The sequence below is a fragment of the Nyctereutes procyonoides genome, unplaced genomic scaffold (assembly GCF_905146905.1).
Source record: "Nyctereutes procyonoides isolate TBG_1078 unplaced genomic scaffold, NYPRO_anot_genome, whole genome shotgun sequence".
NCBI lineage: Eukaryota > Metazoa > Chordata > Mammalia > Carnivora > Canidae > Nyctereutes > Nyctereutes procyonoides.
The window spans coordinates 60,139,052-60,155,941 of NW_026575140.1; the positions used below are offsets into that span (position 1 = coordinate 60,139,052).

General features: G+C 41.6%; 1 protein-coding gene across 6 annotated transcripts in view; it reads left to right on the forward strand.

The window, feature by feature from the left end:
• The window catches only part of YAP1 (Yes1 associated transcriptional regulator), a 113,681-nt gene that overhangs the window by 46,127 nt on the left and 50,664 nt on the right, over window positions 1-16,890 (forward strand). For all 6 annotated transcript variants that reach the window (XM_055304760.1, XM_055304765.1, XM_055304762.1 and 3 more), the window contains exon 3: window positions 7,712-7,827. In XM_055304760.1, the coding sequence (XP_055160735.1) occupies window positions 7,712-7,827 (116 nt within the window). The remainder of the gene's footprint in view (window positions 1-7,711; window positions 7,828-16,890) is intronic.

Consider the following 16,890-nt stretch of genomic DNA (forward strand, 5'->3'; position numbering starts at 1 on the left):
TTAGAAAAGGCTAGTTGGTGGAAAGATGATCTGAAGTAGTCTCAAGAATTGTAGCAGATGTTTGAAAAGAATCAGGTTCATAATAGGCTTACATAGCTGTTGATTATATGGCGCTGATACTGATCACAATGAATTTTTAAAAGAACTACAATGTCTAAGCCATTCTCTAGGGTTCACTTCCAAGTGGGCTTACTATTCACAGCACACACATTTGTGTTCAAGGTCAGTGTGATCATAAGGAAGAGTTACTTTTGGTAAACTTTGAGAGATGATTTGAAGCCAGCACTTGTACTGGCACTTAGATGCAATGAGAAGACAGTGCCTAGGTAGGCAACTTGCCTGTTACCGTGTCTATATCTTAAGTTATACCAGTGCCAGAAATCTTGTTTATAAATTTAGAAACAAAGTAGGAAAAACAAAAGCCAGCATAATTTTTTAGAGTACAAACCACTAATTTAAAGGAATAGGGATCCCTGGGTGGCGCAGCGGTTTGGCGCCTGCCTTTGGCCCAGGGCGCGATCCTGGAGACCCGGGATCGAATCCCACATCGGGCTCCCGGTGCATGGAGCCTGCTTCTCCCTCTGCCTGTGTCTCTGCCTCTCTCTCTCACTGTGTGCCTATCATAAATAATAAAAAAAAATAAAATAAATAAAGGAATAGAAATAGTAAACATAATATGCTCATAACCAGTTTATGCCTTTACCAGCGTCAGCAATTAACCGATCACTAGCATCCTCTAACAATTGTACATTTTCTGTAATAAAGATAATTTTCTGTTCTGATGGCCAAACTTGTTTGCTAGTCCTGGATTAGTCTTAATAGTTGATGAATTGGAAAAGAAAGCATTTAGAAGAATTCCAAGTCTCTTTTTAAATTACATTCCTTGAAGACATTCTATTCTGCTAGAGTGGCAACTTTAGCATTTTAGAAAATCCTTTCCTATTTAGACCAGTGAGATGAGGCGGAAAGAGCACTGAGCTAGAAGCTAAAAGGTGTTTTAATTCCTGGCTCTGTTGCTTCCTATCAGTGTGAGGGAGGGCCAGTTCCTTCATTTTCCTGAACCCCTGTGTCCCATTTGTTAAGGAAATTGTTCTGAGGAGTGAATGAGAGCCATTGTGGTAGGGTCCATCCTTCAGCAGGGGGAGGTCTTTATTGTGCCCAGCCCGTGCTTCTCAGCATCCCAGACCCAGGTCCTCTTGAGACAAGCCTGCAGAAAGAGTGGTGACTTTGTTCTGCATGGGAAAGCTCAGGGTTTCAGCGGGGAAGGCAGCACATGGTCTCTAATATGTGAGAAATGTCTGTGGGACATTTCTTGTTTTTAAGTCCTCTCTACACCAAGCATGGGCCTCGAGCTCACAACCCTGAGATGAAGAGTCACATACTCTACCCACTGAGCCAGCTGGGTGCCCCGTGGGATGTTTCTGACATTTAGAACCTGTGTGGTGGGCTTCCCACTCCTCTTCCCCTAGTATCCAAGGGATCTATGAGAAGTTATGTTTGTGTATCTGAAAGCCCTGGGAACTTTTCCCGACTACCATAATCCTTTTGTATTTGAATGGGAGAGACGCAGAGGAATGCGACCCTGGGTTTTTGTGCCAGATGTTGTGGCAGAGATTTCTGTCTCCTTGTGTGTAACTTCTGCAAGGGTTAGAGGAGAAGAGGTGGCGATGGAAAGATTAGTCTTAAGAAATCTAAATTACACCCCAGGTGTGGTTTATTGTAAGAGGTGTGGTTCATCATAAGAGGAAATCTCATGTAGGTCACGGTGCAGATGGTGCATCCATTCTGAGTTAAAACCCAGCTCTGCTGCATGCAGGTCATCTGCCCTCGGACAAATGCCTTCATCTTAATACACTGTAGGTGGTTTTGTTTTGTTTTGTTCTTTTAGTGTTTTTTTTTTTTTTTTCTGAGTCCTAAAACAATGGCAGGTTATCATCCTCCCTGTTGAGTAATGGTCCTAGGGAGGCGAGAGTTTGGGGTCTCCCCATCATAGTGTCAAGGAGCCTTTTGTGTTCTTGTGGTTTCCTCCGTGCTTTGACAGTGTAACAATAATACTGTTATTCTTTATAAGGTCAGAATCCCCGCATGTTCAGAGCCCAAGTTTGAGCTTAAGGGAGAATGTAAAGCTTCTGAAATACCTCAGTACCCCGTAGCTGCAGTTACCTTGTGGGACAATGCAAAAAGTCTGTTTCTAATGGTTTACCTTAGGGTTTCTGCCCCTTTTGTGGTTCTGTATACACTTTGCTAAGTCATCCAACACGTGAGACCAAATTCTGCAGTGTAAAATAAAAGAGACAAAAGCCCGTGGGAAAGGTGGCTTGTGTGGACACAGGAGAGACCATTGCCTGAGCGGACTTTGGTCAGAGTACAGCGCTTCTGTCTCATCTGTTCGGATGCTGACAGGTTCGTTGTCTGCCAGCTTTGGCTGCTCCACAGTGAGATCACCAACTTTATCTTGGTCATCAACCCAGTCATTTTTCTTCTCCAAAATAATAGCAAAGATCTACTTAAATATGTTGAAGGGGCTGTAGGATTTCACACTTATTTTCTTATAGTAAGTTCAGCATCTAGACTGTTCTTAGGAACATGATAAACTGAATCTTTAGTTTGTTTCTATGCTATGTATAACTGCATATTTTTAACTCTGGAAATAGTGTTTTATGAGTTTTTCTTAATTTTATCTCCTTGGTTTATATATTTTGATTCTGTTATTTATAAATTGACGTTTTTAGAATTAGTATAGTTTGACAATTCTTTTCAATCCTTTTTCAGATTAGTGTTTACATGAAGTCTTCATCACCCATGTTCTGAAGTAATACATGCTGCTTTAATATATGTTAAAGTCAGTTTGTGCTCCCCAAGCACTGCCAGGGTCAGGCATGCCCCCAGGTGCATCTGCTTCAAGCTGATCTAGTGGGATAGAAATTATATTTCATCATATTCTGGCATATTTTACTGAATCTTTAATACCTGTACCTTTTTATTCTACCCTTGTAGTATTTGTGCAATATTTTTGTTATTCAATATGTATTACAAAGAGTTTACATTTTTGAGTGCTGTCCTTTTCATTTATTTGTTTCGTTCATAAATTATTCTCAGAAAAAATAAATAAATAAATTATTCTCAGAATTCCTGGATGCCACATGCAATCCTCCTATGCCCTGGATATGTGATTTTGTACAAGTCCCTGAGTTTTCTTTTCTTCATTTTAAAAAAGATTTATGTATTTTGAAGAGGAGGGAGAGACAAAGGGAGAGAATCCTCAAGCAGATGCCCCACTGAGTGGGGAAGCCCCATGTGGGGCTCAGTCTCATGATCCTGAGAGCATAACCTGAGCCAAAACCAAGAGGCGTCCTCTGACCCAACTGCCACCCAGGCGCCCACATCCCTGAATTTTCTATTTGCATAGTGGGGTTACCAATAATACCAGCCTCATTATTTCATGTTCTTCAGAAAATTAAAGTCCTCACCCCAAAACCCATTCTCCTCTTACCAGCCAGTGAAATTCTTTGCTTCTGCTGCATCTACCCCGGGTTATAATGAAAGCTGTGTCTACGTTCTCTTCTTCCTGCCCTCTGATGGGTGACTGTAACTCTTGAGCTCATCTGTTTCTTTCTTTCTTTCTTTTTTTGTTAAAGATTTTATATATTTATTCATGAGAGACAGAGAGGCAGAGACACAGGCAGAGGGAGAAGCAGGCTCCATGCAGAAGCCCAATGTGGGACTCAATCCTGGGACTCCAGGATCACACCCTGGGCCAAAGCAGTTTACGCTGAGCCACCCAGGGATCCCAAGCTCATCTGCTTCTATGCACATTTAATTTTGTGTTTCTGCCTCTTGAAAGAAACAGAAACTCCTGTGCATCTGGTTGCAGTTTAACTTTCTTTCTGTACACAACTAAATCTGTCAGCTTCCTCACATCCTGTCACTACCACCCTCCTCATGCTACCCAGCCTGCTCTTGCCACTGCCACTAGGAGTCTCCTCCATGCTAATTCTAGTGGACCTACATTAATCTCATTTTTTGGCAAAGGTGGGTGTTTGGTATAAAGTCAGTAAGGCTACAAGGACTTTGAGAGAAATTAATATTCTTAGGGCAAAAGAAGAAGAAAGCTTTCTTTTCATTAATTCTCATTGAAGATATAGTAGTTAATAAAGTGAATAAAAGCCCCTGTTTCTCTGGAGCTTTTGTTAGTGAGAGGAAACAGGGAAACAAAATAAAATAGGTCAGATTATGATGAAGGATTATCAGGAAAAAAAATAAAGTGGAGAAGAGGTACTCTAAGTTTAGACATGGTAGATTTTAGGTGACATGGATAGGGAAGGCCTCACTATGAATATGACATTAAAACAAAGACCACAGGAAGTAAAGGAGAGGTACCATGAAATATCTAGGGGAAGAGTAGACCTTGCAAACTATTTGGTCTTGGCAAGAATACTTTTTTTGAGGTATGAAATGTTTTTATAAAGATTCTTGTTCTTATGATAAAAAGGCTCGATATTTTGAGGCATACTGTTTCAAATTGACTTATCAGGATAAAATAATATTTTTATGATTTATTCTTACAGAATAAGTACAAATTCCGAGTTAATTTTATTTCACATTTTCTTTGGCATCTAAGTGATTGCATGCTTTTATAGTTGGACAGTATAGATAATGACATCTTTATTCCTTAAAGAGCTCTAGATTTTTTATTATTTTTATTTTTATTTTTTTAAAGATTTTATTTATTCATTCACGAGAGACACAGAGAGAGGGAGAGGCAGAGACTCAGGCAGAGGGAGAAGCAGGCTCCATGCAGGGAGCCCGATGTGGGACTCGATCCCGGGACTCCAAGACCATGCCCCTGGCCGAAGGCAGGCAGTAAACCGCTGAGCCACCCAGGGATCCTGAGCTCTAGATTTTTTAAAGTAAATGTGCCATTAGCATACTCTGGTACAGCTTTCTGGGGCTCTCAGCTATCTCACTGGGGCTTAAGGGCTGTGTCTGGAAGAGAAATTTTAGCATTTGTATTGCTTTTGTAACATTTCAGTAAAATGATCTTTGGAGAGCAGTAAGTGTGTTCTCTTTATTCAAACTCTAATTTATTTCAAGGAGAAAGAAGCTTTAAGAACAAATGTATAGGTTGGTGCCTGTATTACAGAAGTCATCAGAGGAGGTCTTCCTAAGCCCTCAGGTGGGGCCCTATTTGGTTATGAATGGATTAATAGGATTTTTGTAACTGATTAGTTTTTTGTTTTGTTTTGTAATGAGAGACAGGGAGAGAGAGGCAGAGACACAACACAGGCAGAGGGAGAAACAGACTGTCTGTGGTGGAGCCCAATGTGGGACTAGATCCCAGGACCCTGGGATCATGACCTGAACTGAATGAAGGCAGATAGATGTTCAACCACTGAGCCATCCAGGTGCCCCAGTTGATCAGTTTTCAGGGAAACTCACCTGTTGAGTAGTTAGGAAACTACGTGCAGTGTCTTCAACTTGCTTCCAGTATTCCTCCCTCCTCTCCTGTACCCCTCACAGGCAGGGGGATTTTAGGAAGTACTCGACAAAAGGAGTAGGTAGGGGCACATACTTTGAAATTGAAGATCCAGTAATAATCACTTGGCCATTTCCTTAACATTATATAGGCAGAGAGAAACATTTCTGTAAATTTTGTTCTTGAGGATTGTAAGCTTCTTTTTAGTACCATTGTATTAATTACCCCATAGGTATTGCTTGATATCTGTAAGCATGAGAAGTAGTACGTATCTAGAAGGCATTTTATGGTTTTGTTTGTTTAGTGGCTTTATATGGAGGATTGGAAGGGAAGAGGAATAGGCTCTTCCTGAGTCTGATAAGGACCCAGTCTTCTGGAAGGAGGTGCTTCCATGGCAGGATGGAAACAAGGTTGTGCCTATTGTCTGGGCCTGAGCAAATGCTAGTGCTAGTGCTAAACATATAACTGGTAGGCAAGTGTGCTGGTAAGTTATGGTTCGAGAAATTATATGCTCCACTAAGTAAATAAATACTCTTAGTATTTATAGTTGGTCTGCAGGAACCCCGACTTGACAGGTACCCTGCTGTTCGGAAGTGAACAGGCCTTCCCTGTTTTCATCCCCTTTCTTCTTGCCTGGGAGGTCAAATCATTCTCCCATTGCTAGTAGATAATACTTGAGGTTCATATCATTCTAGCCAGAGTGCAGTGATCCTTTCTTACTGATAGGAGTACCATTCTAGTTCATTTCAGAAAAGTTAACGAGAGTGTCATTTCCTTACCACTGTGACACGAGAGGATTCGAGAAGAGAGAACTCAGAAATTGAAGCAGCCATACAGAAAATGATTGAGGGTGGGAACTTCTTAAAAATAACCCTTTTTTTTGGCCAATCCCTATTCAAAAGTAATATTAGTTTATGATTGTTTAATAATAGGAAAGCCTAGCATTAGCAAGGCAGAGTTCTGTAATTTAGCCATCTGGGAACAAACACTGTGAAAATGACGTCTGTCCTTCCCATGTTTTCAGCACATACACACATAGGCTCAAACTGTACATAACTGTATTACAAATACTTTCCATGTTATTAAATATTCTTCTAAAGTATTTTCAGTGGCTGCATTGTAGTCTGTCATACATTCTAATATTTAGTTAACCAATCCCTTTCATTAGAGATTAGCTGGCTTTCAAGTTTTTGCTTTTATAAATTATACAGAGAGAACTTTGATCAGTGTTTGAATATGTCTCTGGCTATTTCTATTTCAGGATAATTCCTTTTTTTTTTTTTTTTTTTTTTTTTTTATGATAGTCACACAGAGAGAGAGAGAGGCAGAGACACAGGCAGAGGGAGAAGCAGGCTCCATGCACCGGGAGCCCGACGTGGGATTCGATCCCGGGTCTCCAGGATCACGCCCTGGGCCAAAGGCAGGCGCTAAACCACTGCGCCACCCAGGGATCCCTATTTCAGGATAATTTCTTAAGTAGTTTCACATATACAGTGTTTTTAGCTTGTTTCACTAAACAGACTTTGCTGGAAGAAGAAATCTCTGAATGATCCTGTGCTGGATTCTGTGCTAGAAGCCTGGTAGTCTTATAGTTCACAGAATCTTTAACCCTTTGCATCCAGTTTATAGATGCACAGATGTTTGTGCACGTGTGATAAGATGTTTTGCAGTAGTAACAGGATGCAGTATTTAACATTTAAATGTTTTATTTAGCAACTAACAGACCTTTGATAATCATGAGATAGTGAAAACTTACAGATGAAGATTTTCATTTTGTTTTGGCTTTGGAATCAGCCAATATTTAGAATAAGACTTTTTCATTCTTTTGTGGTTTACTTAATGGGCTTTAGTTCTAAAAAGTATATGTTAATTGGCATTCTTAGCTCCCAGAGAAAAAAGTGGGTGATACCTTTGTGAATTTGGGGTTTTGGTCAGATGACTGCTATCACAGATGATTGGTTTATAAATCACTTTTTATGAGAAGCAGATAGTACTAGTCCCAGAGGTGAAAATGATTTCCCTTCCCTTAACATTGCCAGTGTGGTTTCTCAGATCTTTCTGGGATAGTATGTAGGAAATGTGAGTAGAGCACATGGCACAGGTGTGAGGAAAGATTGCAGAGGAAAGGGAGTAAGTGCCCTGCCCTGGCCTACCTGTGTGCTCCAGCGCAGTGTGCTGGGGGCTGTTCTGAGGATGTGTGTGTGTGGTCTAACACGCTGATTTGTTATGTCTCAGTCACATCGATCAGACGACGACGTGGCAGGACCCCAGGAAGGCCATGCTGTCCCAGATGAGCGTCACGGCACCCACCAGCCCCCCAGTGCAGCAGAGTATGATGACCTCAGCCTCAGGTGAGTGAGACACTTGTCCCAGCACACCCAGCAAGGCTTGTGCATGCATAGGATTCTCTGCGCAAAATGGTAATAACTCTTTTAACAAAACTGGAGCTTGGGTGACAGTTCATTTCTGGTGTTTTTTTTTTTAAGTTTCACTTCTGAAGTCAGTATGTCAAATCTCTCATTTGCTTAATTTTGATTTGCTTGTGTTTGACTACTGCTTTCTTTTGTCTTGAAATTGGGTGTTTCTTCCTTCCCTTTGTAATTTGGATGGGAAGCCAAGTTCTGGTGTTCCTAACTCCCTTGTATTTATTTACTTATTTATTTAGATTTTATTTATTTATTTATTTGAATGAGAGAGAGAGTACGTTTGCGAACACACATGAGCTGGGGGAGGGGCAGATGGAAAAGCAGGCTCTCCCAACCTGGGGTTTGATCCCAAGAACCCTGAGATCATGACCTGAGCCGAAGGCATATGCTTCACAGACTGAGCCTACCCTTTAAAGTACATATTTATTCTGCCTTGAAAGTGACTGGAGGGTAGCAACATATAAATTCCAGGCATCTTTCTGAGGTCTAGTGTGTGTTATTGAACACATTTTCACCCTTTTAACAGACAGCAGACCTGAGTATGGATTTTTTTTCTTATTTGGCAATGTTTTTAAATCTGCTGTTTTTCTTATCTACATAATGTGGATTTCAGTGCCCATTACTAGAGAGCGGGAGATATGAAAAGACATAAGAGAGTAAATGTAAAGCTTTTATTTACAGTTCTAGTGCAGAACAGATACTCAGTAGAAGTTTATTACACCCCTAGTCATTAGATGTGTGTTTACATGGGCCCGAGGCCATCGTGCCCCATCCTGCATCTTTGTGCACAGGAGGAACAGGTGCTCCTTCCTCAAGGAAGATGCAGCTCCAGGACTGGCATCAGGGCTTGGAGCCTTCGATGTGGTTCTCTAACCACTTGTCTGTGCCCCACACGTCACCCCCTTTGCTGAGGTCCCCAGTTCAAAGCACAGGTGGCAGCCACGATCACGAGCAGCACTTGGGGCCTCGATGGCTTTCTTCTCACAGTGCATCCATTCTCCTCGCCAGGCACGTGGACCAAGACAGCATGGGCAGCTGTCCTATAGGTTTTGTCAAACAGCAGCCTTTGGAAAAGAGCTGCCAATACATGGGGGTTCTTACCATAGGTTGACACAAGAGCTCCTTACCTAGAGAGCTCATAGACTTAGAAATGTCCTTCTGGGGGCAGCTCAGCGGTTTAGCGCCGCCTTTAACCCAGGGTGTGATCCTGGAGTCCCCGGATCGAGTCCCACGTCGGGCTCCCTGCATGGAGCCTGCTTCTCCCTTTGCCTGTGTCTCTGCCTCTTTCTCTCTGTGTCTCTCTCATGAATAAATAAATAAAATCTTTTTAAAAAAAAAAAAGAAAAGAAAGAAATGTCCTTCTGCCCCCAGAGATGATGCCAGTGTGTCCAGTGTTTCTGCTGTTGCATAACTCTGTTCTTGCCTTCAGAGGGCTGAATTCTTGAATTCTGAACAGTTAAGTACGAAAACAAAAATGACACAAGATTCAGGACTAAGCTTATCTTGTAAACCTTCTTGTAAACTCTTGAAAAACAATGAATTCCCTAAATCTTCCATTTTAGCTTATTTTAATAAGAATATATTTACCTATTCTCAGAATTTGTTTTATATGTGATATTTAAGTTAAACGTTTTAAGACAAAATGTTAGGAAAGTATTTGACTAATATTTTTGCTTGACACGTAGATTTTTTTAAATCATGTAATTTCCAAATAAAAGTTGTGAAAACTGCCCTATATTTATAGTCCAAAGATGATTCACATTATTCATTATGTCATGCTCTCTAAAACTATGCCTAGGAAACTAGTCATAAATAACTCATTAATTTAAAGTTTATTTTGAAAGATTTAGGCATTTTGCATCTAACAAGGTTGATTGTGATTCTTTTAGAATATTAATTTATTTTATTCCTATTAAATATTCTAATGGTAATGGCCTGACAAAGTAGGGAGAATTTGTATTCAAATTTGTGTTTAAAGTCAAAAGAGAATATCAAATGGGTGTTTAGTGGGTTTCAGAATATTTGTGTTTATATTTTGTTTGTGAAATGAAAAATATGTTTTATATACTGCATATAAATTAGTAAGCATGCTTACTTGTAGTTGTATTCAGTAAACAGAGGCAACTTTGGTGGGGACATTTGGAGCAGGGTGGGGTTAGGGGGGTTTGGACAGGAGCTCGGAGGTACAGACTTGACCTGAAATGGGACAAGCCGCCTGGAGAGACGTGGGTGTGCCAGTGGTAGGAGGAGGGAGTCAGTAATATGAGTGGGGTCTGCTTGGACTCCCACAGTTCATCCTCGTAGCGGCCGTGGACATTCCCATTGTCCCCACCCGTCTCACTTCCTGTCTGAGAGAATGTCAGTAGTGTTCTCATAATCACACAGCTGGCTCAGTCCTTGGTCCTGGGGCTCCTGAGCCCATCCTCTTCTGTGTGGGGACCAGGATTGGGACAGGAGACAGGGAAGAGCCACGAGGGCAGCAGAGGGACAGGACCTGCTTGTGCTCAGGGGATGTTTTCAAGCCCAGCAGAGGTGCCTGGGCATGGGGGGTGTGCTGGAGGAGGGGCAGAAGTCATAAAGCGCACACTGCGTCTTCAATAGGAGGGATGTGGACAGAGGACGCTAAAAGTCATTGTCTTTGATGGACAGGCCTGGCAGTATGAGGGGTTACAAAACGAAAAGACAGATGTAGGAAAACTACAGAGGTGTTTTCTAAACCCAAACAAAAACTGATCCTAAAAAAGAAAAGGAAGTTACCAGAAGTTTCAGAATGAGAGTAAGATGTGAAATTAAGGCTATCTGAGAATTCTCAGAATAGGATGGATGTAAGTGTGGATTATTGGGAATTTAGTCACATGGACACTCGGGGGCAGAACTGGTGCATTGAGGGCCAAGGCTGCTGAGACCATTCTGGCAGCCACAGGCCTCTGCTTACTCTGAGGCTTGAGCACATGACACTTGGCTTTCATTTCTCCCAGTAGGGAAATGGACATGTAAGAATACATAAGGTACAATGGTTAGCGGACATGTAAGAATACATAGGACCTTGACACAGTCTGGAGATACTGTGGAATGGAGGTCATGAGAAACATCATCTTGCTGTTATCACATTCACATAAAATGACAACTCGTGTGTCACTGTAGTGAGGTCTCAACCCAGGGACTCCCCTTTCTCCATCCAGGAGCAAAGAACAGTGGTGCTTGGGGAGGTGCACGGCCCAGTTTCTCAATAGCCATGAGAGGAAAGGGCTTAATCTCTGTCTCAGGGTGTCTCCATAAGAAAAGCTGCAAACTCAATGCTCATCTGTGTCTGGATAATAATCTTTGAGAACCTGGAGACGCAGTGAGCAAAGAGAATTGTGAGGCGATTTCAATAAATTTTGAGGGTGTTTATTGTAACAAAGCAGCAGATGGCTTCCAGCTAAGCCTTGGTATTTACAGTTTTCACCCTGAAGGGGGAATACCTTCTAAACTGAATGCTAATCTGAAGCCTTCAGATAAAAGAGAAAACCCCCACACTTCACTTCCTTTTTTTTAAAAAAAATATTTTATTTATTTATTCATGAGAGACACAGAGAGACACAGAGACATAGGCAGCCAGACAAAGGCAGATGGTCAGCCACTGAGCCACCCAGGCGCTTCACTTCTGAAGCACTTCCCTGGGCAGTGGTGCTACATGCAACTTGATTTACATTTTTTAAAAAGGATATATTTATTGGGGATCCCTGGGTGGCTCAGCTGTTTGGCCCCTGCCTTTGGCTCAGGGCGTGATCCTGGAGTCCCAGGATCGAGTCCTACGTGGGGCTCCCTGCATGGAGCCCACTTCTCCCTCTGCCTCTCCCTCTCTGTTTCTCTCATGAATAAATAAAATCTTTAAAAAAAAAAGATATATTTATGTTTGAGAGAAAGATTGGAGGAGAGAGAGGGAGGGAGGGAGAGGGAGAGAGAGAAAAGAAAGAAAGAAAATAGAAAAGAAAAGAAACTCAAGCAGACTCCGTGCTGGGCCGAATGTGGTGGTCCATCTCAAGACCTTGAGGTCATGACGTGAGCCAAAACCAGGAGTCAATACTGTCAGTCAACTGCACCATGTAGGTGCACCTTGACTTACATTTTTATCATTAATTATTTAAACAAGAACTTTCTAGTTTTGCTTTAAAAAAAAAAAAAAGAGGGATCCCTGGGTGGCTCTGCGGTTTAGTGCCGGCCTTCAGCCCAGGGCGTGATCCTGGAGTCCCTGGATCGAGTCCCACATCAGGCTCCCTGCATGGAGCCTGCTTCTCCCTCTGCCTGTGTCTCACCTGTGTGTGTGTGTGTGTGTGTGTGTGTGTGTGTGTGTGTGTGTGTGTCGATGGATGGATGGATGGATGGATGGATGGATGGATGGATAGATAAATAAATTAAATAAATAAACAAATAAACAAACAAATAAATAAATAAATAAATAAATAAATAAATAAATAAATAAATAAATAAATAAATAAATAAATAAATAAAATTAGTGTTCTGGTCTATTCCTAAACAGACTACTTCCTTAAAACATGGTCATTTTCTTTAGATGCTCTAGACTTGTTTTCTGCATAATTTCTTAATGATTCACTATGCCGACTGATCTTTTAAAATTCTCTCTGATTCTGAGATTTTATGAAATCCTATTTCTTAGTCTGATTCAGTTTAGCAAAGTGATTGGTTTACTTGTTTTTTTCCCCAAGCCCTTTTTCAAAATAGGAAGTTGAAATGATGGATTTCATTGCTACGCTGGATACCCATGGTTTGTAATTAGCCGCCAATTAATATATGTAATTGAGAAATCATTTATTTGCCGATTAAATGGTACATCTGGATAATGTTCTAGAGGCATGACTTACTATATCTTTTGTTAATTTATATCTTCAACTGTCCATTTAATTGGCAAGTAAATGGCATTGAACCTTGTAAAAGGAATTTGAAAAGTGAGGAAAAGAAAACTAAGGGATGCCAAGGTGGCACAATTGGCTGTGTGGCTGGACTCTGGACTCTTGTATTCGGCTCAGGGCTCAGATCGTGACCTCAGGGTCATGGGATCAAGCCCCACAAGGGGCTCTGTGCTCATCAGGGAGTCTGCTTGAGGTTCTGCTTCTGCTCCTTCCCTGCCTCAAGCATGCACTTTTTCTTTAAATCTTAAAAAAAGCTAAAAGAAAATCTAAGTAATTCAGTAAGATAATAGTCCTATCTTACTTTACGTTAAAATATATAATAATATGGACTTATGTAGAAGTATGTATAAATCCTATCCTATTAAATTACCTGAGATGATTGATGGGTACCTGGCTGGTTCAGTCATGGAGTGTGCACCTCTTGGTCTCAGGATGCAGCCCAACGTTGTGGGTAGAGATTACTTTAAAACAATTTAAATTACTTGAGATGATTGCCCTGAAATTATATTAAGCATATTATGCCTTTAGCACACGATCAGCCCTTTGATGCCTGGTTAGGATCTACATATTGAAGCGTTTGTAAACATTAGTGACTTTTGTGTTAAACGTTTGGAAATATAGACTTGGGAGAGAGAAATGTGATATTCTTCCTTTACCCAGTTTTATTGATACGAAGATACTAAATTTTTAGTAGTAGTTTGATAATAGCGACCTGCAAGATTACCTGAATCTCAAAGCACCAGTAAAGTCAAGAAAGTAGACTCTTTTTTTTTTTAAGATTTTATTTATTCATGAAAGACACAGAGAGAGAGAGAGAGCGAGGCAGAGACACAGGCAGAGGGAGAAGCAGGCTCCATGCAGGGAGCCTGACATGGGACTTGATCCCGGGTCTCCAGGATCAGGCCCTGGGCTGAAGGTGGCGCTAAACCACTGAGCCACCCAGGCTGCCCAAGAACGTAGACTCTGATGATCCAGAGATAATTTGATGCCCAAGGGCTGGTAACTATTAGGACCATTAGAAATCATAAGCCTTGATTTAAATTAAGCAATAATTCAATTTTTTTGCCTACTTTTGGTAACAATCTAAAGTCAAATGACTTATCACAGGTACATTTTAAAAGATTTGTTGTTTTTATTTGGCTAATGTCCACATCTAGCAGGGTAGCACTTTCACATTTCCCTCTTAGGAAAACCTGTGTGGAATCCCAAGGGAACACATCACGATGGGTAGAGCAGATGCTCTCAATTGTGAAGGTGTGAGGGGTGCCAAGCTCCTCCCCGCCAGCCTCCTATGTCCTCCTGCTTCATGCAGTCCCTGCACCAAAAACCATTCAGGGAGAGATGCTTACCCAGAGAAATGTTAGGCTGACAGTGAGTGTGGTACGGGAGAAGCACAGGTAAAAGTAGATGGAAGATTTTTAACCTTAAAAAGTAAAGAAAGCGTGAAAGGTTGTGGAGGGAGGTTGCAGGGCTAACAACAGGTTTCGGAGCTGGTAATTCCTGCTTTCTGTTTGGTAGCTCAACAGCCTCTGGTAGCTCAGCAGCCTCGAATTATACCTTTCACCTCTGGAGTGGAGGAGGATAGAGAAGATGGAGAGTAAGGGTTCAGGTGAGCAGGATGGGCTTGAAGCCCAGCTCTGTGGCTCAGGGCCTGTGGGGTCTTGGGCAGGCTGCAGGAGGGGGCCACAGACCACAGGGGCACGGGCACGGGCATGGGCAGACCCGCAGCTCCTCAGGGGCCCAGGCCCTCCTGGGGATACAGTGACACAACAGCACACCCTGCTTGGGATAATGGCTGTGTAGATGGTACCAGGTCGATATCACCTGATCTGATGGTTTACATTGTATTCACTTTCTACAAACAGGGAGCCACTCTTCATTTACAGTGATTTTTTTTTTTTAATCACCAAACGTGAATCATTGTGTGAACTTTTTACAGATTCTGTTTGGTTTAGATGGTGGAGTGCTAAATATCAATATGATTTTCTTCTTCTCATTAAAGTTAAAATTGTTTTGATTCTTCTGAAAGTTCTTGACTGTTCTAAGATGGAAATTTTGTGGAGCTAAAGTCCAGTATAGGGTAGGAGATATGCTAAAGTATATTCAACAGGAATAAAACGATGACGAAGCCCAGAGTCAGAGCAGTGAATGGAGTAGGAGTAGGAGAGCCCATGTATTTTATTAGTTACTCTCAAGCTCCTATCCCAGATACCTTTTTGTAAACCACGGTTGCATTTTTTCCCCCTTGAATCTGGAACTGTGCATAAATTAAGAAAAGATAGCCACAGGAAAAGGGAAAGTAGTAAAAAACAAAAGCCTAATAATCAGAACCAGTGTAACTTATTCTCAGGAAACTTGGTTTGGTTTACATAGTTTGTGTCTTGATTGTGATTTGATAAAGTTAGAAGAATGATTAGTAATACGACAACAAGAACTATATTTTTAATTCAAAAACAAGGAGCAGTCCACTTCATGACTAACAGTTGTGCATGAATGGTGGGAACTGTGAAGATGAGAGTACTGGGAAAGTGGGGACGTAGTGGGTTGAGGGTGTCCAGGCAGGCGGCCAATGCCCGGAGCGGCTGTTTCCATGTCTCCTCGCATATAGTTACTCTGTGGTCAGTGGTAGGTCCCATTGTGTGCCGCACACACTGTCCACCTAGTTGAGGTGCCTCCAGGACTGCTGCCTCTCCAGGCCTCTGCTGCCTCATGGGGCATGCTACCTCCTGCACTATCAGCCCATGGCCTCTGATGTGCTCAGACGGTGAGCGCTTTTCCTTTGTCTGCTGGGGATCATTTTTAATGTTAACCCACTCCAGTCATGACTGTTAACTTCAAAATGTTTTCCAAATAATATTAAAACTTAGAATTACCTGGGTAGGGTGGCAACATTTGGCAGATGGAACAATAGATATAATATAAATTGTCTTTCTGATATAAATTGTCTTTCTCGATTCTGAGTCTAACTGAAATAAGCTCCCAGGGCAAGGGTCTCCTCCCCCCCCCCCCCCCCCCCGTCCCCAACTACATATGCAGAACCCTAAAGTCAGTTGCTCTGGGATGGAATTTTGTTTCTGTATTAATGTATGGGCCTGTCCAATCTATTTTTTAAAGTATTTGTGACTTCATTCCTTATTGAAGAAATCCCAGCTAATCATGTTGAAAGGTAGATAAGGCGAGTTTCTTGGTTCTTCAGTGGCTGGAGATCAGTGTTCCTTTTTTTTTTTATTTATTTATGATAGTCACAGAGGGAGAGAGAGAGAGAGGCAGAGACACAGGCAGAGGGAGAAGCAGGCTCCATATACCGGGAACCCGACGTGGGATTCGATCCCGGGTCTCCAGGATCGTGCCCTGGGCCAAAGGCAGGCGCCAAACCACTGTGCCACCCAGGGATCCCCGAGATCAGTATTTCTTGTAATTCCTTCCTGTTTTGTTTGCTTTCTGTGAGAGGCTCTGTTGTAAACATGGCGGGGGGCGGGGGGGGACGGACATGGACAGACGCACGGTGGCTCAGTTCCTTTACCTGATCTGCAGCACAAATGACAGTTGTTTTTAAAAGTCTACTAGCAGTTTTTGAAATAATTGTTTGAGAAAGTAAAGTTCATTTGAATCCTGGAAGTTAACTAAGATTTTAGTGCAAATACTGAACCTAATGTTCTTTTAACCAGCAGACTAACTTAGGAGAGCCAAGGATACTGTTATAGAAAATAAAGAGAAAAGTTAGCCTGTGAGTGTCATCACTGCCAGCTCTCTGGGGCATGCATTACTAGATGTTGGTGCTTGTTACAAATACAGGTGTTCATGTTCAACTCTTTTTTCAGTTTTTATCTATAGAATTTTAGAAACTTTACTCAGCTCTGGAGTAGAGAAGATGAGAAAGAGATTCAGTTACTTACATTTAAGAAAAAAATAAATGTCTGTTTTATTTCTCCTCCAGATAGTGTTAGAATATTTTGTCTTTCCCACTGATTTCTAAATACTTCTGGTTGACTCATAAGAGGAATATTTGTGTGAAAGATTAAAATGCTAATTCTTTAAAAATGATATCCATAGACTACCATATATAGGCAATGTC